The sequence below is a fragment of the Taudactylus pleione genome, unplaced genomic scaffold (genome assembly GCF_031769625.1).
Source record: "Taudactylus pleione unplaced genomic scaffold, aTauple2 ptg000435l, whole genome shotgun sequence".
NCBI lineage: Eukaryota > Metazoa > Chordata > Amphibia > Anura > Myobatrachidae > Taudactylus > Taudactylus pleione.
In genome coordinates this window covers 1,498,984-1,524,353 of record NW_028284837.1, presented here as the reverse complement: position 1 = coordinate 1,524,353, position 25,370 = coordinate 1,498,984, and the positions used below count along the sequence as shown (strand labels likewise).

The 25,370-nt window shown below is 48.1% G+C and overlaps 1 protein-coding gene across 1 annotated transcript; it reads right to left on the bottom strand.

The window, feature by feature from the left end:
• Positions 1-62: 62 nt before the first annotated feature.
• LOC148505882 (uncharacterized) lies at positions 63-25,180 on the bottom strand. Its single transcript, XM_088447630.1, has 2 exons — positions 25,035-25,180; positions 63-5,712 (listed from the first exon to the last, which is right to left on the bottom strand). The coding sequence occupies exon 2, from the start codon at positions 5,535-5,537 to the stop codon at positions 4,335-4,337; it is 1,203 nt and encodes a 400-aa protein (XP_088303756.1). The 5' UTR covers positions 5,538-5,712; positions 25,035-25,180; the 3' UTR covers positions 63-4,334.
• Positions 25,181-25,370: the final 190 nt, after the last annotated feature.

The following is a 25,370-nucleotide window of genomic DNA, read 5'->3' as shown; positions in this document are numbered from 1 at the left end:
TGTTTCGGAACATATATGAAAAAAACTAATAAATAATTCTTTATTTACTAAAAGGAGTACAATGTTACAAAAAAAATAATGGTTACAAAGGTACATACATGTATAGCAATTTAAAACAAACAGGACAGGTGCGTACACACACAATTTTTTGAACGCTTTAACTATAATTTAATAGTTTTCAATCTTTAAAAAAATCGTTCAGTTTCAGATGTACAACGATGAGCGATAATCGTTCATGCGAGTTCATCGTTCATTCTGACTGTCCAACTGAACGATTTTCATTAAGGTAAGTATCTAAATTAGTTTGTAAAAATCGTTCATGACATTTGGTAAATGAACAATTTTAGTAAATGATTTTCGTTCATTTTCCCCTTGAAAAAATGAACAAAAATAGTTTACTAAAATCGTTCATTTAGCAAATCGATACATGTGTATGCAGCTGAAGTCTTACAAATTAAAGTTTAGCTAATCTGACTCGGAATGAATGGTAGAAAGGCAAGGTGTGCAGGTTAAACGTCAATACAACATTGATCCCTCAGTTTGAACCCAGAACAATGGACTATAATACCTTTCATCAGCAGAGCATCACACCTAAAATGATGTCATCCCAGTCATCTCTGATTGGTGGCTTAAGATAATTTAGGGCCAAGAACCTCCCAGCGAACTTCTAAATTCCTCTAAATTTAAAACTGAATAATCTTTAATAACTTCCCTGGTGGAAAGATTACCGAAAATATTGGGTGCTCACCTTACTTGTCCTTATTTTAGCTATTATATGAGTGTAGATATGAGTTTGTGATTGTGCATTCTTGAGATATCTCATATCTTTGAAACTGTACGTCTCAGTGATTTGTGACTCGCACCCAACCTGGATGCTGATACCAGTTATGTGTATATGATTTTCCAAGCTTCACTGATATAATTGATGTATCTCATAAGACATCTGAAATATGACTGATCTTTGATCTGGCCATTTCTAATCATCCCTGAATGAGACTGACTACTCTTTGTTTTACCTCTTACAGGGCTTGCTTCCTATAGCTGCAAACACAAAGGGCTGAGCAATCTACATGTTCTGGTGACCTTACCCTAATTGAATGAACACACAGACGTGCTCTTGATTCTGTTACCTGGGCTATTACGACAGAACCTTGACCAAAAGGTATTTCTACCCTGAACACTTCAAAAGAATAGTTATCATGTGACAGCCAGATGTTGATCCAATTTCCAATTCCTGGGTACACTTTACAATTCTTAAAATGAAGCTGTGGCTCCTAAATGTGAAAAGAGGCCTTTTCGGGAACATACAGAGCAAGGTTACATCTGCATGTCACATGGTCAGCTTGTCATCTGTCCTGTCTACCATTAACCTGTAACAGGACTCACAGGACACATGACCTAATAAGGACAGTCAGCTTTGCTGTCCTCACACTTTCCTCACAGAGAGCAAACCAGTTATTCTATGGCTTTTATTATCAACCTGTTATTACATGAAAACTATAATTTGTACTATGTGCCATATCACTATATTCTTCACAGGAAGTATAAGAGATCAGAGAGGAGACCTGTTGGGTGATACAGAGCAGTGTGCAGGGTTGAGGCAGGGATAAATATATATATATATATATATATATATATATATATATATATATATATATTATAATATATATATATATTAAAAAAAAAACACTATTGCATCTTAACAGCCTTCATCCAGCACCAACAATTAGGGGTCTTCCCTACTCGCAGGTTTTGCATGTCTCTAGAAGTAATACTAACATAGAAGAGACCCATAGGTAACTTGAACAGGTGGTGGATAATTTATTTGAAAAGGGATATCCTGCAAAAGAATTGGTGGTGGAAAAAAAGCTAAATCTTTATCACATTCCAGGGAGCAATTGCTAGCTACCAAATCCCCTTATAAGAACAAAAAGGGTCAATGAATATACCACTAAGAGTAAGATTACCAAGAAAAAAGCCCATGAAGTTTGGCACATTATTAAGTCTGATGCAGAACTTAAATGTTTTAAAGATCTCAATCTTATGCCCAGTTACAGCAGGGGCAGGAATAGTAAAGATTTTGTTGTTCACACGGACATCACAGGCTTTGACAAAAATACACAATTGGAAAAAACTTTTCTCAGCCGCAAGAAGGGGTGTTTCAAATGCCTAGGCTGTACTACATGTTCGTACATGAGTACGGGGGAGTATATTTCGCATCCCTATTCTGATAATTCCCTTTAAAGCGGCCGCTCACTTATACTTTTACTACCTTTGTAATTTATGTGATTTTCTGCCACGTGGTTTATACTACATGGGGAAACCCGAATGCCAGTTCAAAACTCGTATGACCCAGCATCAATCTGCCATTCGGGCAGCTCTACAAACTGGTAAGAGTGAGAAGCCAGTTGCCATACATTGGCAACCTTAAAATATAGGATTATCGATCATATACCGATATCAGCAAGGGGAGGAAACAGCAAAAAAAATGATTACAGCTACAATCTAGATGTATAAATCATTTAGATACACTGTTCCCCCCCATGGGTCTAATCAATTTTGTTATAAATTTTAGTTTCATAATTTTTTGATATGATGGTATATATTATGAGTAAAGCCCTATCTGTTCCATTTATTTCCGTTTAAGCCAATCCACTAGTTCAGTAGGTGTTATTTAAAATTTTGAACACTAGATGGTGGTAGAGCACTGTTTTATTTTATTTATTACCAGTTATTTATATAGCGCACACATATTCCGCAGCGCTTTAGAGAATATTTGTCCATTCACATCAGTCCCTGCCCCAGTGGAGCTTACAATCTATGTTCACTACCACATGCACACTAAGGTTAATTTTGTTGGGACCCAATTAATCTACCAGTATATTTTTGGAGTGTGGGAGGAAACCAGAGTACCCGAAGGAAACCCACGTGTTTTAGTATTCATTTCACAGGAGAGGTGTTCGTAATCGTAGCATCAATATGTAAGTCTTCGTTTCCGGGATCCCGGAACTTTATATTAATTTTTACACTTATTCTTGCACTATTAGGGGCATATTTTTTTATTTTTTATGCTCGTTTTATGGTTGCATTATGTTTATATACTGTATTTTATTACTAATATTGTTATGCACTTGCACTTTATATAGCCTATAGGAGTCTTATGAGTTTGCACATTAGTATCCACTATTATCTGTTTTGTTGAGTCACTATGGTCCCAGGGTTGGATCCGATGACGTCACTTCCAGCGCGATGGGGACGCCGCAGCCGGAGGACACTGGACAGCCGACGGGACCTGACTGCAGCTGATTTCATTGGGGGATTGGGGGTGATATGTCTTTAGTTTAAATAACACTGTGTGTACACCTGCTTGGTTATCAATTTTGTCCTCAGGAAGTGGATTTGGTCCCTGAAACGTTGGCACAATAAACCCCTGGAATGTGGTTCACCTTTTGATTATAAAGCCTTAAAAGTGACATGCAGTGAGGTAAATGGCTAGGATGGCACTGGCTAGTATCAAAGCCAGATTTACATATACATATATGAACCAGAGGGTTCATGTGGGCATTATACAAAGGTGCAGCAGTATATAGTTCTGGAAATTTGGAGTTTTGATCAGGGATGTGCGGAAAAGGTAGACAGGGGAGGCAGTGCCTCACCTGCCATACACTTCTTACTCCAGAATTTTGACTATAAAAATGATTAGAATACAAGGAATCCCAGGACTGAGAGTAGCTGCTGGAACTCTCCTGGATAGAATGCTCAGTATTGGCAGCTCCATCACCAAAGTCTGTTGTTATGCTGCAGTTCTAGTTCCTACCATCCCAGGAGGAAAGTGCCCCCAAGTCCCCTTGTCAGATCTCTCGAGTTTTTATTGAGACTGATTTATATTAAACACTTGCCACATTCGGGAAATAAAAGTAATTGCCCTTGACTGCACATGGTGGCACACTTGCCTACTTTCTTGCCCCCTCATCCGGGAGGGGGCAGCCAAGACAGCAGAGAGGGCCCATGGTGATCTAGAAAGTGGTCAATTAGGGGACATGATGGCACGATAGTGTCAACGTGATCCACCCCCGCAATACAGTGCCAAGAAAACATTCAGCGCTTGAGATGGATGGAAGTGCGGGAGCCTTGCCTACTTTTCTGGGTGGTCGGGAGCACCACCAAATTTTCGGACGCCTCCTGCCCATTCCAGGAATTTAGGGAAGTGTGAATTGTGGTGATGCAAGATAACTTAGTGATGAAACACTTGCTACATTCGGGCCCTCAGAGTGACTCATCAGGTCATAAATAATTATTATCTTTCTAGTAAAACTCTTGCTGCATTCACAGCATTAAAATGGTCTCTCTCCTGTGTGAATCCTCTGGTGTGTAACAAGATTTGCCTTATGGGAAAAGCACTTGCTACATTCAGAACATTTAAATGGTTTCTCTCCTGTGTGAGTCCTCTGATGTACAACAAGATTTGTCTTATAGGTAAAACACTTGCTGCATCCAGAGCATTTAAATGGTTTCTCTCCTGTGTGACTCCTCTGATGTCTGACAAGAAGTGACTTACAGGTAAAACACTGGTTGCATTCAGAGCATTTAAATGGTTTCTCTCCTGTGTGACTCCTCTGATGTCTGACAAGATTTGCCCTATGGGTAAAACACTTGCTGCACTCAGAACATGTAAATGGTTTCTCTCCTGTGTGAATCCTCTGATGTCTGACAAGATTTGCCTTATATGTAAACCACTGGCTGCATTCAGAGCATTTAAAATTCTTCTCTCCTGTGTGAATCACCTGATGATTACGGAGAGATGATAAATACATAAAACATTTACTACATTCAGAGCATTTATATGGTTTCTCTCCTGTGTGAATCCTCTGATGTATAACAAGATTGGATTTATGGATAAAACATTTGCTGCATTCAGAACATTTATAATTCTCTCCTGTGTGACTCCTCTGATGTGTAACAAGATGTGACTTATGGATAAAACATTGGCTACATTCAGAGCATTTAAATGGTTTCTCTCCTGTGTGACTCATCTGATGTTTGTTAAGTTGTGATTTAAAGGTAAAACACTTGCTGCATTCAGAACATTTATGATTGTTCTCTCCTGTGTGACTCCTCTGATGTGTAACAAGACGAAACTTACAGGTAAAACACTTGCTGCACTCAGAACATGTAAATGGTTTCTCTCCTGTGTGACTCCTCTGATGCGTAACAAGATGTGACTGCTTGGTAAAACATTTGCTGCATTCAGAACATTTATAATTCTCTCCTGTGTGACTCCTCTGATGTATAACAAGATGTGACTTCTGGGTAAAACACTTGCTACATTCAGAACATGTAAATGGTTTCTCTCCTGTGTGAGTCCTCTGATGTATAACAAGCTGTGACTTCTGGGTGAAACACTTGCTGCACTCAGAACATGGAAATGGTCTCTCTCCTGTGTGAGTCCTCTGATGTCTGAGAAGCTTTGATTTACGTGTAAAGCGTTTGTCACACTCAGAGCACAGATGCGGTTTCTCTCCTGTGAGACTCATCATGTATTTGATGAGAAACAAATTAGCTGTTAATGTTTCTTCTATCCAGAAAATTAGAATAGATTTAGTGAATCCTCCAGAGGTGTAAGAAGAAATGACGTATTTAGCTTGGTTGAAGAGCAATGTCCCTTCCCACAGGAGTCTTCTAATATTCTTAGTAGGATCTTGCTCAGTTGTCCTGTAAGAAAGTTTAAAGTAGATGCTATATTGTATAAGGAACATAATGTACATTTATATACAATAACATATCACTGACCATTGCTTTTAAATTTGTGTACATTGCCAACTTGGGAGGACTTAGGAGCTCATTCAGAGTCGGTCGCGAGCGGTGAGAGCGCTCGCAACCGACTCAATGTTGCCCCACTGGGCATGGGAACGACGGAGCCGGCTCAGTCTTGCGCATGCGCGAGACCTGGCTGGTGACGGGCGCTCCGTCGTTAGGGGTCTTGCAGCAGACGGGTGAGCTGTCGATGGTGAGTGAGAGCTCGCCCCGTTTGCTGGGCGGGCCGGGGGCGTGCCAGGCCAAAAGGAGGCGTCCAGTCAGAACGCTTGCCATTTAGGGGTGGCACCACTGACATCATTGCTGATCAGAGCAGGAAGCTCCCTGTGACTTACGAGTGCCCAGACCCAACCTTAGGGTCTGGTTGTAAGCCCTGATGGTCGCGATGGTCTTGACCATCGCGGCCATCACCCATGTCGGTCGTTAGAGCTGTGGGTGTTAACCCACAGCTTAGCGATCGACAAGGAGGCGGTCGTTCAGGATGCAAGCGGCCGCCCTGACTCAGTGGGACCGCTTGCAACTAACGACTGCCTCTGAATGAGGCCCTTAGTTCACAGTCAGACGTGCAGCACAAAGACCTCTCCCCTCAGCAGACACTAATATTTTTATAATACACACGGTCTATTAATGTTATTATGGAAATGGTACAATCCTCATACTCTGACCCCAGTACATGCAGATTATACATAACTCATTCACTGCACTGATCATAGATGGGTAACACATGCTACTGATCCTGTCACTACTACACTGATGTACAGAGTAATATGTAAGATACTATGATGGAGCTGCCACCTATATACCCCTTTATATATACTAACCTGATGTACAGAGTAATATGTAAGATACTATGATGGAGCTGCCACCTAGATTCCCCTTTATATATACTAACCTGATGTACAGAGTAATATGTAATATACTATGATGGAGCTGTCACCTAGATCCCCCTTTATATATACTAACCTGATGTACAGAGTAATATGTAAGATACTATGATGGAGCTGCCACCTAGATCCCCCTTTATATATACTAACCTGATGTACAGAGTATTATGTAATATACTATGATGGAGCTGCCACCTAGATACCCCTTTATATATACTAACCTGATGTACAGAGTAATATGTAAGATACTATGATGGAGCTGCCACCTAGATCCCCCTTTATATATACTAACCTGATGTACAGAGTAATATGTAAGATACTATGATGGAGCTGCCACCTAGATCCCCCTTTATATATACTAACCTGATGTACAGAGTAATATCATCAACAGAAAAAAGTAGATTGTGTCTGCACACTACCAATAATGTTATGGTTCACTCACAAACAGAGCCCCAAATTTATATAAATTGATTAAAGTTTTAATCATGGGGGTGCTGCCCTTTAACAACCAAAATGTACTGAATTATAAAAAGAGACAGAGGGCCAGGGGTTGTATTCTCAAGGGTGCACAAAAGTACAGTAAAATTTAACTTACTGATATTAATGTAAAATACTCCCAATATTTGGGAAAAAAAACAGTGAAATATATGGATAAAGCAACAAAAAATAATAAACAAATGTGTAAGTGTATAAAAAAACAAAAGATAAGTGTGATTACAAAAAATGAATATAAGGTTAAAAAGCAAAATCCACTAATAAAAAAAAAATAAATTTATATATATATATATATATATATATATATATATATATATATATATATATATATATATATATATAAATAAATGAAAGTGTCTGGGAAATATTTATCTCCTCTTATAATAATGTCATTTCACTGTTTATTTCCCAAGTATTGGGAGTATTTTACATTAATATCAATAAAAGTTACATTTTACTGTACTTTTGTGCGCCCATGAGAATACAACCCCTGGCCCTCTTTCTCGTTTTATAATTCAGTGCAGAGTAATATGTAAGATACTATGATGGAGCCACCACCTACATACTCTTTATATAGAACATAATCTGAGACAGGATGAGTCTCCCATATCCAAATATTCAGAATTATGGAATTTTTTAAACATGACTAGGATAGTGACACCTGGTTCAATGTACACAAACTTTGTTTAAGGCACTAAATGATTACAAATATTGTATAAAATTACCTTTAGGCATTGTATATAAGTTGTATATGCTACATAAATGAATTTAATGTATGTAAACAAACACAAACTTTATTTGAGTCACAAAACTATTGAAAATATTATATAAAAATTACCTGCAGGCTGTGTGTGTAAGATGTATATAAAATATAAATGCATTCTGTGTTTATATTTGGGTCCCATTCCCAAGATATTTCACTATAGTATACAAATATTCCAAAATAAGGAATAGTCTGATATCCAAAATACCCCTGGTCCCAAGTATTTAGGATATGGGAGACACAACCTGTATGTAAGATACTATGATGGAGCTGACACCTAGATACCCCTTTACACAGTATATGCTAACCTGCTGCATCGGCAAAACTAGGCATTTAGTAATGGGTGGTCCCAGTTCCAAATACATGTGTCATTTGCAACTCGGGACTATTAGTTAGGGAGTAAAGTTTTGTATCTTCATCTGTGTACTCAGGCCATGGTTTCTGATGCCTGTGTTTTCAATGATTTGAGATGATTTTTTTTTAATTAACATGAAATATAACTGTAGTGTGGACAGCTTACATTACACCACATAGAACTAAGTGAATGTCCATTGGTCCCCAGAAGCTTTTCGATTTGGGTATCATTTTAGCCAGTGTGTTGATGCTCTCTGACCCCTTCCCATTCATTAGATATACACTGGCAATGATGTGAGCACTACTGCTAGGTGCATGCAACTTGCCCTTACCAAGAACAGCGGTGTAAGTGGGACATGTCTCCCGACTGTCTGTGCACTGAGGACAAAGAGGGGAAGTTTTCGCCTGTCCGACTTTTCGCTTAATTCGCCTGTTTCAGAGGCGAATTCATTCCGTGCTCGTCCCCGCTTTTCCGCTAATTCAATTGCAAAACAGGCGAAAACGGAAATAGGCGAATGCGGAAACAGGCGAAAAGTACTGAAAGAATTGGGGAAATCAGTCTGTACCCAAGAAAAAGATACAGTAACATAGGGAATCAATGTAGATGTGTACTAATAGCCCTAAAAAAACTATTTTGGGTACTTAAGTTGTGTAAATTGCTTGCTATTAGCGTCTTTGTAAAAGTGGTGAAGAATGGCATAAAGCTGTATTTTTTGGTGAAAATAAGTGGTCCTGTCAAATTTGGGGCACTTGAAAATGGGTGCCAGCATATATTTATGTCTCTAAAGTGAACTATTTAAAAACAAAAAAAATCCACCTGCTGCATGCACCTGCAATCCCAAAAACACCTGACCCATACTTGGGGACCCCCAAGAATCCTATTTCGCTAGTTTTGTTTATCCCCCCACTTTTAAAATTTTCACCCCAAAAATGACATGTCTTTTTTGGGGTGTTCTTAGGTTTTTGTTTTTTTGCAGATTTGTCCTATGGGGGGCTATCCCAAGGGTTCTGAGTCGTTTCCCCACGTTTGCACCCCAAAATAAAGATTTTTGCATTTCTTTTCACCCACTATTGATTGGATAATCTTTTTTGGAGAATGGTCTCCGCTTAGGCGAATTTGTCCTGGAATTGAATTTGGCAAATTTTTTTTTTAGGCAAATTTTTCTCAAAAAACAGGCGAAAATGGCTTTTCGTCTCTAATTGAATATGACTATGTCCTGAATGAGCAGAGTAGTCACCCAAAATTGGGACTTCCTCCCCACAATCAGGACAATGGGCAGAGACTATTCCACTCTCTCCTACCTGTTCCTGCAGTTCTCACTACCTGCTGCTCATCTGGATCACAGAAATGTTGAGGCTTTGTTTAGAGGGGATGTAGTTAGACTGGCAGACGCAATATCGCCGGTCTAAATCCCGACACTGGTCTTAAGATAGGCGTCAAAATACTGGTGCCTATCCTAATCCCGACACCGGAAGACAGACCCCTGCTATCCCGATCGCTGTGTGCCCGGAAAATTTAACACTTTGCCCGGGGATGGGGGGGGGTTTAAGTTTAGGGACCCCTGGGGGGACTTAGGGTTAGACTCCAATAGGGCGAAGTTAGGGTTAGGCACCCCTTAAACAACGGTTAGGGTTAGGGGGGGGAGAGAGGAGGGTTAGGATACTTACCATCGGGATCTTATGCTGCCGGCCTTCCACTGCAGATATTTCAATCCCATCCAGTTAAGATAAATTAATAGACATGCGATATATGGAAAGTCTAGCAAGGAGTGATCACTGTTAGGCTCCCTCCCCCAAACCAGCACCAAAGTTATAACAACGTCACCCATGTAATAAATAGACATTCATGCCTGCAATCAGCCCTGACAAAAAAATTAATAACATTCAAAAAGTAACAGACAGCTTATACCTATCCACAGGACAGCTGCTAGTTTCTATGAGCTTCTATATTTCCTGTTACCTATTCTAAGGTATAAAAGTCACAGTGGGGTGTGGGGGGTTAAAGGTAGTGTTCCCGCTAGGCTGTTTTAGTGGGGCGCGGCGCCCTGCCCTCCTTCTGGAGGGCAAAAAGCACCCTGCCCTCCAGAAGGAGGGGAAAAAAGCACCCTGCCCTCACAGCCTGTGGGTGCAGTCTTCACCTGCGGGTCCCGCGGGTGGAGAAATGTGCGGTGACTCGGTCACCGCCGGAGAATAGACGCCGGGCACATGTGCCCGGCATCTATTCTCCCTGTCTGCAGCGCTTGAGGGCTGCCCGGCGTGCCTGTAAGTGCCGGGCACGACCCCAAGTTTGACAAAAAGGGGACGCGTCTTATAGACACGCCCCTTTTCATGACCACGCCCTTTCCAGGCGCACGCCGCACAAGGTAGCCCTTCTCTAGCTCTAGCGCCCTGCCTGCCGCCAGAGCGAACACTATAAAGGTATGCAAGTATGATTGTTTAGCGTGAGAGAGCGGAGCTAAAGAAAGAGCACACATTTGATTTGATTTCCTCCAATACTCACCACTGTGCATGAGCATTTGTGAAGGAAGTGACTGAAGTTAGAGTGCCGGGGTTGGGGAGCAGACCAGCATTGAATGTAGAGTAGTAGAGTAAGGGGTAATGGTGAGAGTAGGGTTGTAAACGGAGACTGAGGGAGAGATCGAAGGAGGTGAAAGTGATAAAGACAGCCCAAAGGAGAGAAGATGGAGGTTAGTGTGACAGAGGGAAATTAGTTACATCAGAGACTTCACAACAGTGTAACAAGCCCAGATCAGGTTAGTGAGTGCACTGCTGGAATGTGTGGGTGAGGTGACTGGGAGATGGCTGGTAATGCAGGTAACAATGGTCCATCTAATGGACGTATTATAGGAGAGTCACAGGCGTGTCAGTTAGAGCTGTTGCGTTCCCGCCATAGGCACACTGAGAAGCTGAGCCCAGCATAGGGGTGGTGCAATTTTCGATGGTGGCTTCTAAAGACGCACCAATGGTATTACAGCGTGAAGGGCTGATACTACCAATTGCATAAAGTCACAGATTACACTACGATCACAGATGCAAAGCGCTTTCAGCAGCCCGAGGCCAGTTTCACATTTGCAGGTTTTGGCCGGCCCAGGGTGAACCTGCCAATAGGCGGCCGGCTGTTTCAGGCACTGTGTGCCTTTCACAGGTTGCGCCTTTGAGGCGCTTTTAATGTTTTTTGTTTTATTTTTAAACCAATTGGGCATATGCACAGCAGCAGCCGATGCTGCACAAGTCCGGCCGGCAGAAACCAGTGTGTGTGAAAGAAAACATTGTTTCCTTTAGACCACTGGCGTGCAGGGACGGCACGGACACGGCAGCCATCCTGCACAGTAGTTTTTTCCGGCTATAACACGGCGACCGTGCCGTGTGAAAGGTGCCAGTACATTCTCTGCAGTACTATATTTCACAGCCGGTTAAAAACTGGGCAGCTTTTTGCCGCCCGGCTAAAATCAGCAAATGTGAAATAGGCCTGAAACTCACAATCAGAAACATTTTGTACCACATTTTCACTCAATTATTCACGTCTTTATGCAAATGCCACAGACGAGGTCTTCCTACTCTTTATATTTGCGAAAATACCTTCTACTTTTATATAAGTCAAAACTGTTTGCCCCTTATATACTATCTGACTGCACCAATAGGGGAAATATAAAACACAAAGGCTACCTGCTTTGCAGGAAAAAAAAAACAGATTGTCCGAGGCACACTGTGGTCTCCATCCCTCCCTCACTGTGCTCTCTTCCCTCCTCCCACCCACACTGCGCTCCCCTTCCCTCCTCCCACCCACACTGCGCTCCCCTTCCCTCCTCCCACCCACACTGCGCTCCCCTTCCCTCCTCCCACCCACACTGCGCTCCCCTTCCCTCCTCCCACCCACACTGCGCTCCCCTTCCCTCCTCCCACCCACACTGCGCTCCCCTTCCCTACATCCCACCCACACTGCGCTCCCCTTCCCTACATCCCACCCACACTGCGCTCCCCTTCCCTACATCCCACCCACACTGCGCTCCCCTTCCCTACATCCCACCCACACTGCGCTCCCCTTCCCCCCATCCCACCCACACTGTGCTCCCCATCCTGCATAGTGCTTTCCCCTACCCCACAGTCTTTGCCCTGCCCTATCACACAAAGTGCTTTCCCCTGCCCCCATCTTACACAGTGCTTTTCCCTCCTCCACATCCCACATAGTGCTTTCCCTTGCCCCATCCCACATAGTGCTTCCCCCATCCCACATCCCACATAGTGCTTCCCCCATCCCACATATTGCTTCTCCTGCCACCACCCACATAGTGCTATCCCCTGTTATCATTCCACATAGTGCTTACTCTGCCTCCCATCCTACATTAGTACTACCCCCTATCCCACATAGTGCTTATCCAATTCCATATAGTGCATCTCCTGCCTTCCATTCCACAGTGCTTTCCCTGCCCCATCCCACATAGTGTTTCCCTACTTTCCCACATAGTGCTTTTCCCTGCCCTCACCCCACAAAGTGCTTTCCCATTCCATATAGTGCATTCTCCTGCCCCAGTCCACATAGTTCTTACCCCATCAAAGTTTTTTTTTACTTTGCTCCCATCCCACATAGTACTTTCCCTGCCCCATCTCACATAGTGCCTTCCCATAGTGCATTCTCCTGCCCCCAGTCCATAGTTCTTACCCCATCAAAGTGTTTTCACCTGCCCCTACTCCCACATACAGTAATGCTTATCCTTCCCAACATTAATTGCCACATAGTGCTTCCCCCAATCTTACATCATGATCCTCCTCTGGGACCCCCCTACTCTCCCTGTGAAGATCCCGACAGGAGAGGTAAGTATAACCCTCTCCCTACCCTAACCCTCCCTTAGTGGTGTCTAACCCCAACCTTCCTGGGGTTGCCTTACCTAACCTCCCCCTGGTGATGCCTAAACCTAACCCAGGATTCCTTCCGGGTAACGAGCAGGGCTTTTTGTGGGTAAAACCCAGTAACAATGCAGTGGAAACAGATCTTACCCAGGTTTTTTGACAGAGCCTTTCTATATTCTAACCTGATTCACAGAGAAATACGTAAGATACTAAGATGGAGCTGCCACCTAGATAACCCTTCATATACATTAACCTGATGCACAGGGTAATAAGTAAGACACTATTATGGAGATGCCACATAAATACCCCTTTTATACATTAATATACAGGCCCGGGGGGGCCCAAGGGTACAAGTGAGATGGGAGAGCACACAGTGCGAGAGGGGGGGGGTGGACGGGAGGACGGGAGAGCACACAGAGCGAGAGGGGGGGGGGGGGGGGGAGGACGGGAGAGCACACAGTGCGAGAGGGGGGGGGGGGGGAGCACAGTGCGAGAGGGGGGGGGGGGGGGAGAACGGGAGAGCACACAGTGCGAGAGGGGGGGGGACGGGAGAGCACACAGTGCGAGAGGGGGGGGGGACGGGAGAGCACACAGTGCGAGACGGGGGGGTGGAGGGGGGGAGAGCACACAGTGCGAGAGGGGGGGGGTGGAGGGGGGGAGAGCACACAGTGCGAGAGGGGGGGGGTGGAGGGGGGGAGAGCACACAGTGCGAGAGGGGGGGGTGGAGGGGGGGAGAGCACACAGTGCGAGAGGGGGGGTGTAGGGGGGGGGAGAGCACACAGTGCGAGAGGGGGGGTGTAGGGGGGGGAGAGCACACAGTGCGAGAGGGGGGGTGTAGGGGGGGGAGAGCACACAGTGCGAGAGGGGGGGGTGGAGGGGGGAGAGCACACAGTGCGAGAGCACACAGTGCGAGTGGGGGGGGAGGACGGGAGAGCACACAGTGCGAATGGACGGGAGAGCACACAGTGCGAGAGGGGGGGGGGGGGGGGAGGACGGGAGAGCACACAGTGCGAGGGGGGGGAGGACAGGAGAGCACACAGTGCGAGGGGGGGGAGGACAGGAGAGCACACAGTGCGAGGGGGGGGCGGGAGAGCACACAGTGCGAGGGGGGGGGGAGGACGGGAGGGCACAGTGCGAGGGGGGGGAGGACAGGAGAGCACAGTGCGAGGGGGGGGAGGACAGGAGAGCACAGTGCGAGGGGGGGGAGGACAGGAGAGCACAGTGCGAGGGGGGGGGAGGACAGGAGAGCACAGTGCGAGGGGGGGGAGGACAGGAGAGCACAGTGCGAGGGGGGGGAGGACAGGAGAGCACAGTGCGAGGGGGGGGAGGACAGGAGAGCACAGTGCGAGGGGGGGGAGGACAGGAGAGCACAGTGCGAGGGGGGGGAGGACAGGAGAGCACAGTGCGAGGGGGGGGAGGACAGGAGAGCACAGTGCGAGGGGGGGGAGGACAGGAGAGCACAGTGCGAGGGGGGGGGGAGGACAGGAGAGCACAGTGCGAGGGGGGGGGAGGACAGGAGAGCACAGTGCGAGGGGGGGGGGAGGACAGGAGAGCACAGTGCGAGGGGGGGGGGAGGACAGGAGAGCACAGTGCGAGGGGGGGGAGGACAGGAGAGCACAGTGCGAGGGGGGGGAGGACAGGAGAGCACAGTGCGAGGGGGGGGAGGACAGGAGAGCACAGTGCGAGGGGGGGGAGGACAGGAGAGCACAGTGCGAGGGGGGGGAGGACAGGAGAGCACAGTGCGAGGGGGGGGAGGACAGGAGAGCACAGTGCGAGGGGGGGGAGGACAGGAGAGCACAGTGCGAGGGGGGGGAGGACAGGAGAGCACAGTGCGAGGGGGGGGAGGACAGGAGAGCACAGTGCGAGGGGGGGGAGGACAGGAGAGCACAGTGCGAGGGGGGGGAGGACAGGAGAGCACAGTGCGAGGGGGGGGGAGGACAGGAGAGCACAGTGCGAGGGGGGGGAGGACAGGAGAGCACAGTGCGAGGGGGGGGAGGACAGGAGAGCACAGTGCGAGGGGGGGGAGGACAGGAGAGCACAGTGCGAGGGGGGGGAGGACAGGAGAGCACAGTGCGAGGGGGGGGAGGACAGGAGAGCACAGTGCGAGGGGGGGGAGGACAGGAGAGCACAGTGCGAGGGGGGGGAGGACAGGAGAGCACAGTGCGAGGGGGGGGGAGGACAGGAGAGCACAGTGCGAGGGGGGGGAGGACAGGAGAGCACAGTGCGAGGGGGGGGGAGGACAGGAGAGCACAGTGCGAGGGGGGGGAGGACAGGAGAGCACAGTGCGAGGGGGGGGGAGGACAGGAGAGCACAGTGCGAGAGGGGGGAGGACAGGAGAGCACAGTGCGAGGGGGGGGAGGACAGGAGAGCACAGTGCGAGGGGGGGGAGGACAGGAGAGCACAGTGCGAGGGGGGGGAGGACATGAGAGCACAGTGCGAGGGGGGGGAGGACAGGAGAGCACAGTGCGAGGGGGGGGAGGACAGGAGAGCACAGTGCGAGGGGGGGGAGGACAGGAGAGCACAGTGCGAGGGGGGGGGAGGACAGGAGAGCACAGTGCGAGGGGGGGGAGGACAGGAGAGCACAGTGCGAGGGGGGGGGAGGACAGGAGAGCACAGTGCGAGGGGGGGGAGGACAGGAGAGCACAGTGCGAGGGGGGGGAGGACAGGAGAGCACAGTGCGAGGGGGGGGAGGACAGGAGAGCACAGTGCGAGGGGGGGGGAGGACAGGAGAGCACAGTGCGAGGGGGGGGGGGGGAGGACAGGAGAGCACAGTGCGAGGGGGGGGGGGGAGGACAGGAGAGCACAGTGCGAGGGGGGGGAGGACAGGAGAGCACAGTGCGAGGGGGGGGGGAGGACAGGAGAGCACAGTGCGAGGGGGGGGGGAGGACAGGAGAGCACAGTGCGAGGGGGGGGGGAGGACAGGAGAGCACAGTGCGAGGGGGGGGGAGGACAGGAGAGCACAGTGCGAGGGGGGGGGGAGGACAGGAGAGCACAGTGCGAGGGGGGGGGAGGACAGGAGAGCACAGTGCGAGGGGGGGGGGGGGACAGGAGAGCACAGTGCGAGGGGGGGGAGGACAGGAGAGCACAGTGCGAGGGGGGGGGAGGACAGGAGAGCACAGTGCGAGGGGGGGGGGGGGAGGACAGGAGAGCACAGTGCGAGGGGGGGGGGAGGACAGGAGAGCACAGTGCGAGGGGGGGGGGGGGGAGGACAGGAGAGCACAGTGCGAGGGGGGGGGGAGGACAGGAGAGCACAGTGCGAGGGGGGGGGAGGACAGGAGAGCACAGTGCGAGGGGGGGGGGAGGACAGGAGAGCACAGTGCGAGGGGGGGGGAGGACAGGAGAGCACAGTGCGAGGGGGAGGACGGGAGAGCACAGTGCGAGGGGGGGAGGATGGGAGAGCACAGTGCGAGGGGGGGAGGATGGGAGAGCACAGTGCGAGGGGGGGAGGATGGGAGAGCACAGTGCGAGGGGGGGAGGATGGGAGAGCACAGTGCGAGGGGGGGGGGAGGACGGGAGAGCACAGTGCGAGGGGGGGGGGGGGGGAGGACGGGAGAGCACAGTGCGAGGGGGGGGGGGGGAGGACAGGAGAGCACAGTGCGAGGGGGGGGGGGGGGGAGAGCACAGTGCGAGGGGGGGGGACAGGACGGGAGAGCACAGTGCGAGGGGGGGGACAGGACGGGAGAGCACAGTGCGAGGGGGGGGACAGGACGGGAGAGCACAGTGCGAGGGGGGGGGACGGGAGAGCACAGTGCGAGGGGGGGGGACGGGAGAGCACAGTGGGCGGGGGGGGGAGCCCAGGGGGCGGGGACGGGAGAGCCCAGGGGGCGGGGATGGGGAATGGGATAGCATAGTGGGGGATGAGGTATGGGATAGCATAGTGGGGTATGAGGAATGGGATAGCATAGTGGGGGATGGGAGATAATCGTGGGATAAGCTATGAGATAGTATAGTGTTAGATGAACAAGTGGCACTCCTAGGTCTGCTTTGCAGCTTTAAATGACAGTCATACATGTGAACTGACATTTTGGGTTTTAATTAACCCTATATACAAACCTGATGTATAGTAAGTATATGATATATTATATGATGGAGCCTTTCTATATAATAACCTGATGGACAGAGGGAATGGGATTGTCCTACCGACACCGAGAGGCCGGCAGAACTGAATCCCGACAGTGCAGGTAAGTAGCGCTAACCCTTCCCTTTCCCTCCCCTAACCCTCCTTTAGGGGTGCCTAACCTTCCCCCCTAGTGCCTAAACCTAACTCCCTCTCCCCGCTCCCTAAACCTAACCCTCCCAAGGTGGTGCCCAACCCAAGTGCCTAAACCAGGGGTCTTCAACCTTGGCCCTCCAGCTGATGTGGAACTACACATCCCAGCATGCACTGCCACCTTTTTGATATAACAGCATGCTAAAACTATGGCAGTGCATGCTGGGATATGTAGTTCCACAGCAGCTGGAGGGCCAAGGTTGAAGACCCCTGGCCTAAACCTATCCCCCCCTTCCCCTAGCCTAACCCCAAGTCCCCCCTGGGATGCTCTAAACCTAACCACCCCCCAGGCTAAGTACATACTTACCAAGTCTGCGATGCGTGTGGTCGGGGTTCCGGCGATTATGACAGGCGTTGGCATCGTGACGCCTTTCAATTCCTTTGCCGGTGAACCAGCGTCGGGATTGTGACCGGCAGTCTTGCGGCCGCCGGTCACATAACTACATCCCATACAGAGTAATATGTAAGATACTATGATGGAGCTGCCACCTAGATATTGACTTGATTTAAACACAAGGTCCTGAGGTAATCCTCTGACAAAATATTCAAAAGGTTATTACCATTACAATGGGTATGTAATGATATTGATTAGCAAGAATTTAATATTTAACCATAGGTAGGTATGACAAATAGGAATATGGTTGTGGTGCTCTGCCAATCACTGTTGGGGTCCCATATATTCCTCTTTAGCCTACGGCACCTGGTATTCCCTGGCGGTCTCACGTCCAAGTACTGACCAGTCCCATCACCATTTAGCTTCCAAGATCAGACGGAATTGGGCTGTTGTGATAGTAAAATGAGAAGTAGATTGCCACAGCACAGGTCAGAGCAAGAACACAACCAAAACCATAGATGTAGGACTGTCACAATAAAAAGTCCATTTTATTATTAAAATATTGTGTTCCAAGAAAGTTGACGCATGAGCATACTTTGATTATTACACACAGGTTATTGGTAGATAGTATTGAATAGGTTATGAAAACAAAAACATATATATTGCAGTCTTAAAATGTGTAACACTTTTCAAAGGGGTGCGGTAAATCCCACTATAGATAATCACCGTAGATATTCCTGCTTAATAAATCCTCATCAAGAATTACAATTTGATGCGCTCATAACACAAGTTGTGTCACATAAGTTTAAATCTCACATATCCTCTCCAAATAGAGGTTAGATCAAGATGTATATACATTGGCACATGTCACAAAATACATTATATGACTCACCCTTAAAAAAAAAAAAAAGTGTCAAAAGGCAGACAATTTCAATTGGTAATAGAGACCACAGTTTCCTAGCAATTCTATTTAGATTGTTACATTTTCTTAACACATTAATAAGGAGTAGCCTGCTAACCATTAAATGAACGCCCAAAAGGGGTAAAGCAATACACAATTTTCAAGACAACGTATGTATGGGGCTGATTGCAGGACACACAGATCCTAGACTGAGCACATATCACAGTGGTATAATAGCATAAAATCACTACATCCATATACACACTGTGGGCGGAATTCAATTGATATCGCGGCCCGCATCTCCCGTCTAAAGTGACAGGAGATCGCGGGCCGCTATGCAATTGTGCCAGCTTTTCACGCTGATCGCGCCCATAGAGGTCAGGTTTAGCCGCGTAAAGCAGCTAAACCCGACCAAAGTGCTGGGCGCGATCGCGAAAAGTGATGTTTGGGCGCCCAAACATGTCACTTTTCGCACATTTCAGCTCTCATCCCCCTGGGGCTGCGAGCTGAAATGTAGCGCTTGGCAGCTGATCGCGCCCGACAGAAGCAAGAATAGAATAGCTCCGTCGGGCGCGATAGGGGCTGGAAAGAATTGAATTCCGCCCAGTGTGTTATTCACATTGCATCCCTTTAGCTCAATATGTGCACAACACACGCATGAAGTTAATTGCAAGACACACTGATCCTAAGGCAGGTGTATAACACAATAATGTGGTATCATAAGATAATTACCTCATATACATATATATATATATATATTTCGTGTCACAGTGTATCCCTTTAAGTTGCTCAATATCTGTGCCACATATACATGGGGCTAATTATAGGACACACTGATCCTGAAGTAGGTGCATAACACAATAGTTTGGTAACCCAATATAATTACCTCCATATATGTGCTCTATGTGTGATTCACAAGGTATCACTTTAAGTTGCTCACCTGCAAACCAATGTAACCAAACAAAGATGAAACAATGTGGTAGATGTATTATAGTGGCACGTTAAGTGCCGCTATAACGCTTCCTGCTTCGCCTCTTTATCGAGGCGAAGCAGGAAGCACTACTGGTGAGATGTGTGAACATCTCACCGGCCGGAGAGGGGGAGCGTTAACTCCCCCCTCCGGTGCTACCCGCTACAGACCACATCGCATCAGCCTAGTGCTGATGCGATGTGTGTCAGGCCCGGCCGGCTCCAATGAGCATGCGCGGGATCTCGCAAGTATCGCGAGATCCCCGCGTGCAGCCCTGAAGCCGGTAGCCGCCACAGCAGGGACAGCGCTGTCCCTGCTGTGGGTATAGGCTATCGCCAGGCTGTAGCTGTCGATAACGACAGCTACAGCCGGCCGAACGGTCAGACGATCTGACCGTTCGTACATAGCCCAGGCTGTCGGCGCTGCTATCTTGTAGATAGCAGCGCCGATAATGACAGGGGCGCATAGCACCCCTGTCATTTACCGCCCAGACCCCCGATCATACATCGGGGAGAAACGGTATCAGCGCACTTAACGTGCGCTGATACAGTTTCTGGGCTTCATACATCTACCCCAAAACCTGATTGGCACAAACTATATTAGTCTTGTCCCAGAGGTCACTGCAGCAGAAGGTATATAATCTGCTCCGTATATAGGCTCATGCATAACTAGGATTGGACACAAAGGTCCTACACTGATACCATTTTACCAGTTACATGTGCTATCATTGTACATACGATACCATTCCCATTGTAGTGGGAGCTCAAAGTCTAGTCCCTGCACTGACTGACTGATTCTCCAGCTGTGGTAGTAAACTGCCCCCATAATCACACCCCCCCATAGCCTCAGACACTGCCCCATAATCACACCCCCCCATAGCCTCAGACACTGCCCCATAATCACACCCCCCCATAGCCTCAGACACTGCCCCATAATCACACCCCCCCAATAGCCTCAGACACTGCCCCATAATCACACACCCCCATAGCCTCAGACACTGCCCCATAATCACACCCCCCAATAGCCTCAGACACTGCCCCATAATCACACCCCCCCAATAGCCTCAGACACTGCCCCATAATCACACCCCCCATAGCCTCAGACACTGCCCCATAATCACACCCCCCCATAGCCTCAGACACTGCCCCATAATCACACCCCCCCATAGCCTCAGACACTGCCACATAATCACACCCCCCCCATAGCCTCAGACACTTCCCCATAATCACACCCCCCCATAGCCTCAGACACTTCCCCATAATCACACCCCCCCATAGCCCCAGACACTGCCCCATAATAGAAAAAGACAAATAAATAAACTTGGCGCTGATCTTATTAATATACACTGAAACTGCTGCTCTCTATGTAGGCAGTCTACTCAAACTGCCTTTTTTAGACACAAAAAGATACAAATAAAATAAAGAAAGCGCTGGATCAGCTGAGTATTTTTAATATATTTATTATACCCCTATTGGTTCAATAAAAAAAATATATAAATAAAAAGTTTTTTTTACAACCGTATAAAATATATACCAGCCGACAATTAAATAAATTCATTAATCCACATATATCATAAAATAATGGGCCCACAACACACAAACTCTCTATACAAAAGACTATATGCACATAACCTTTCAATCTGCTTAAACACAAATGGTAAATGTTCCTGCAGCAGAAAGACATCCACTGTCTGTAAAATTAAACAGATACAATTGTATCAATAATATACTAAAAACCAAATTGATACATAGTATTAAATCTGTTACTGCCTAAATTTTCGCTGGGCGGTATGTTGTGTCAGACTGTCAGCAGTCTCGATTCAGATACACTTGTAGCAATACAATACCTAAATTTAAATTGATACACAATATTAAACCTTTTTCTGCCAAAGTGTGTTCTAGGCAGTATGTTATTTCAGACGGTCAGCAGTCTTGATTTAAACATAGGCCCTCATTCAGAGCCGCTCGTAAGCGGTCGCTCGTTCACACTGAGCGATGTTCACACAACTACGCATGCGTACGGATTGTAATACGCATGCGCGAACCAGTCAGTGCGGCCGAAAATCGTGTATTCGCTAAATAGCGAATGCCTGCTATTTTGAGTGACAGAAGGAGGCGTATGTGGGTGGTAACAGGGGAAGGTGCTTGAAAACGGGGGAGTGGAATTAGAATGCAGGCGTGCTTAAAGGTCAAAACGGGCGTTTTAAGGGAGTGCATAATTAATACAGCAGAGTCATTGACCACGTCACTTGGTTTTTTTTACTCTGAACTGCTCGCAAAATAGCAGTTGAAAAAAACCAACCACAAGAATAGCGAGCAGTTCATATGCTGTTCGATGTACTAGATTATTCTAATAAATAGCGGACATGACGTATGGTGCGAGCAGCAAGGGGGCGTATTTTTCAAAATAACAACCGCAAGTTTTGCTCGCTCGTTCAGACTTAGAGGCGTGAACAGACCGCAATGAGCGAACGGTTCATTTGAATAGCCACCCCTTGTTTTAGAACGAACGACCGCAAATAGCGAGCGGCTCTGAATGAGGGCCATAATCCTTAGTTGCTGAGGAAAGTATGCAAACTGTTTCAGACCCTCAACAGTCTTAATTAATATATAATCCTTTTCAAACAATTTGTTTATTCCCTTCAGCAGTATTTTGCTCTGCTGTTTGAGTGCATTTAAATCACAGTCTCCTTCATGAGCCTTTAGGCTGTAACTGCAGCCAGGGAATTCCTCTTAATTGTGATAAATTATACTCTCAATTTTATGTCCCACATGGCCATGCAATGTATATAAAAAGAGGTTTTACATGAAAAAATAAAAATTGTATATATTCCTTTTTACCGGGATAGACGTCCGCCTTATCTGGAGATCTTTCCAGCATTAAGCTTGCTGCGGCTGCACACCTTCGTTGGTAGTGCTGTGTTACACCTGTGTAGTGTTCAGGTAGCCACCTCCGAACTCCGCAAAAATCCTCCGGGCAATTAGCCCTCTGCGGCTTACCTCGGTACTAATTGTTGGACTCTGTGGGTACCCTTCAGAGTGAGATTTCAATACATGCGGAACTGTATTTGCCGGCGTCTCTGGAAAATATAAAACTCGTTTCTCCGCCTAGCTGTGAGCGGCTTCCTCAGTCAGTATAATTATGTAATGCCACACACACTCCTTTTATCAGCCTCTCGGAGGTATGCGCTCTTTATTTTTCATTTCTTTATCCTCAGCTCATTTGTGTTTCACTGGCTGGCAGCTGGCAGCAAACTGCAGAAATGCCTTCTAACACTGACTATCTGGGAGCTCCGTCGTGCGCATGCGCGAGACCCGGCGAGCGACGGGGAATCCGTCGCTCGAGGTCTCGCACCAAAGGGGGCGTGCTGTCGATGGTGAGTGACAGATAGAGCCAAAATCACTCCAGGGCTTGCGGCAGCGAGACCCTACCGCAGGGTCTCGTCGCAAGCCCGATGGTCGCGATGATCTTGACCATCATCATGGATGCTCGCATAAGCTGTGGGTGGTAACCCACAGCTATGCGAAGGTCCAAGAGGCCGCTCCAATTTTAGGTAGGCCGGGCCTGATTCAGAGCGAGTGCTCTGGTCAGAGCGTCCAGCTCTGAATCAGGCCCTTAGTCCTATGTATCAATTTGTACCAATAATATACTAAAAACCAATTGTATCTGTTTAATTTTACAGACAGTGGATGTCTTTCTGCTGCAGGAACATTTACCATTTGTGTTTAAGCAGATTGAAAGGTTCTGTGCATATCGTCTTTTGTATGCTAAGGTATAGAGAGATTGTGTGTTGTGGGCCCATTATTTTATGATATATGTGAATTAATTTAATTGTCGGCTGGTATATATTTTATACGGTTGGAAAAACATTTTATTTATATATTTTTTACTGCCCCATAATCAAACCCCATAGTGTGCACCCATAGCCTCACAGGCTGCCCCATAATCACACACTGACCTCATATGGCCTGATTCAGCTTGGATCACTATTCTGCTAATACGCATGCAATGCAGTTGCTAATATCAGCGGTGATATGTACATACTTGCACAGCCTAACATAAGGATGCCCACTTCCCCTTACTCACATCCCAATACTTTAGCAAAATAGCGAAACTATCGGTACAATCGGACTCATATACACACTTACACAAGCCCTGACCGCACTCACAAAGTGCTCACAGCCATGCACGCTATGAGGCCTTAGGCTGCAGCAGTGGATTATATGCATGCCCCTACAATGCCATTGAAATGCACTGGCACATCTGAATTCGCCCCCCCATCACCACCTAATAACGGCACTTCCTGTCATTCACTCTACGATGGGTCTGCAGTTCTGATCACAAATAGGTAGTTTGCGCACATACACTGTGATGTATACGCAGAATGCAACAATTGGCCGATTGTGTGCGTAGTAGCAACTGCAATCCAAGCTGAGTCATGCCCATAGTCTGCCCCCATAGCCACACGCACTGTCCCATAGTCTGCACCTATCGCCACACACACTGCCATCATAGTCTGCCCCCAGTCATACTCACTACCCCATAGCTTCACACAATGTCCCCCCATAGCCTTACACACTGCCCTCATAGCCTGCACCAAGAGCCACACACAGAGTCCCAGAGCGCCACACACAGAGTCCCAGAGCGCCACACAGTCCCAGAGCGCCACACACAGAGTCCCAGAGCGCCACACACACACACTGCCCCCACAATCTGCCCCCAGTCATACACGCTGCCCCATAGCCTCACACGCTGCCCTCAGTCTGCCCCCAAAACCATATATTGCTTTTCCGCTAGGCTGTTTTAGCGTGGCACTGCACCCTGCCCTCCTTCTGGAGGGCAAAAGGCACCCTGCGGTTGACGTCTTCTCCCACAGGTCGCAGTGTCCCGCAGGTGGGGAAATGAGTGGTGAACCAGTCACCACCGGAGAACAGACGCCAGGCGCATGCGCCTGGCATCTATTCTCCCTGTCAGCAGCACTTGGGGGCTGCCCGGCGTGTCCGTAAGTGCCGGGCACACGCCCAAGAGTGACGAAAATGGGACACAGCTTATAGACACGCCCTTTTTTCAGCTGCGCTCATGCAGAAGTGCCCTCTCTAGCTCCAGCGCCTTGCCTGGCATCAGAGCTAGAGTGAACATATACACTGCCCCCCCCCCCCCCACAGTCATACACACCTGCCCCATAGCCTCACACACACTGCCTTCAGATACTCACTCACCTCGCTCCCTGCCAGACACTCACTCACCTCACTCCCTGCCAGACACTCACTCGGTGCCAGACACTCACTTACCAGACACTCTCAGCTGGACACTCACCCCCTCCCCCACTGGTGGACACTGACTCACCTCACTGCCTGGACCCTGCCGAGTACACATTCTTCCCTACCAGCCCCTCACTCACCTCACTCCCTGCTGCTGCCGGACACCGGAGGTCACCGCGTCTCTCCTACTTCTCCCGCTCCTGCACCGTCCTGTGCTGCTCCCTCATCTGCTGTGTCCCTGCCGCGCGCTGCTGCCCGGGTCATTCATAGGGGTCATCACCCAGAGGAGGAGACGTGGGCGGGGACACGGAGAGGAAAGAGAGAGAGGGGGCGGAGACACGTGGAGGAAAGAAGGAGAGGGGGCGGGGACACGAGGGGGTATAGGGAAGGAACTGGGCGGAGATAAGGAGGGGTAGGAGGAGACTGGGCGGGAATACGGAGTAGAGGGAGGTGACAAGGCACGTGGATGCTCTGTT

Bases quoted from the DNA above. Each gene is read 5' to 3' on its own strand.
- LOC148505882 (XM_088447630.1), bottom strand. From the start codon at position 5,537: ATGATGAGTCTCACAGGAGAGAAACCGCATCTGTGCTCTGAGTGTGAC.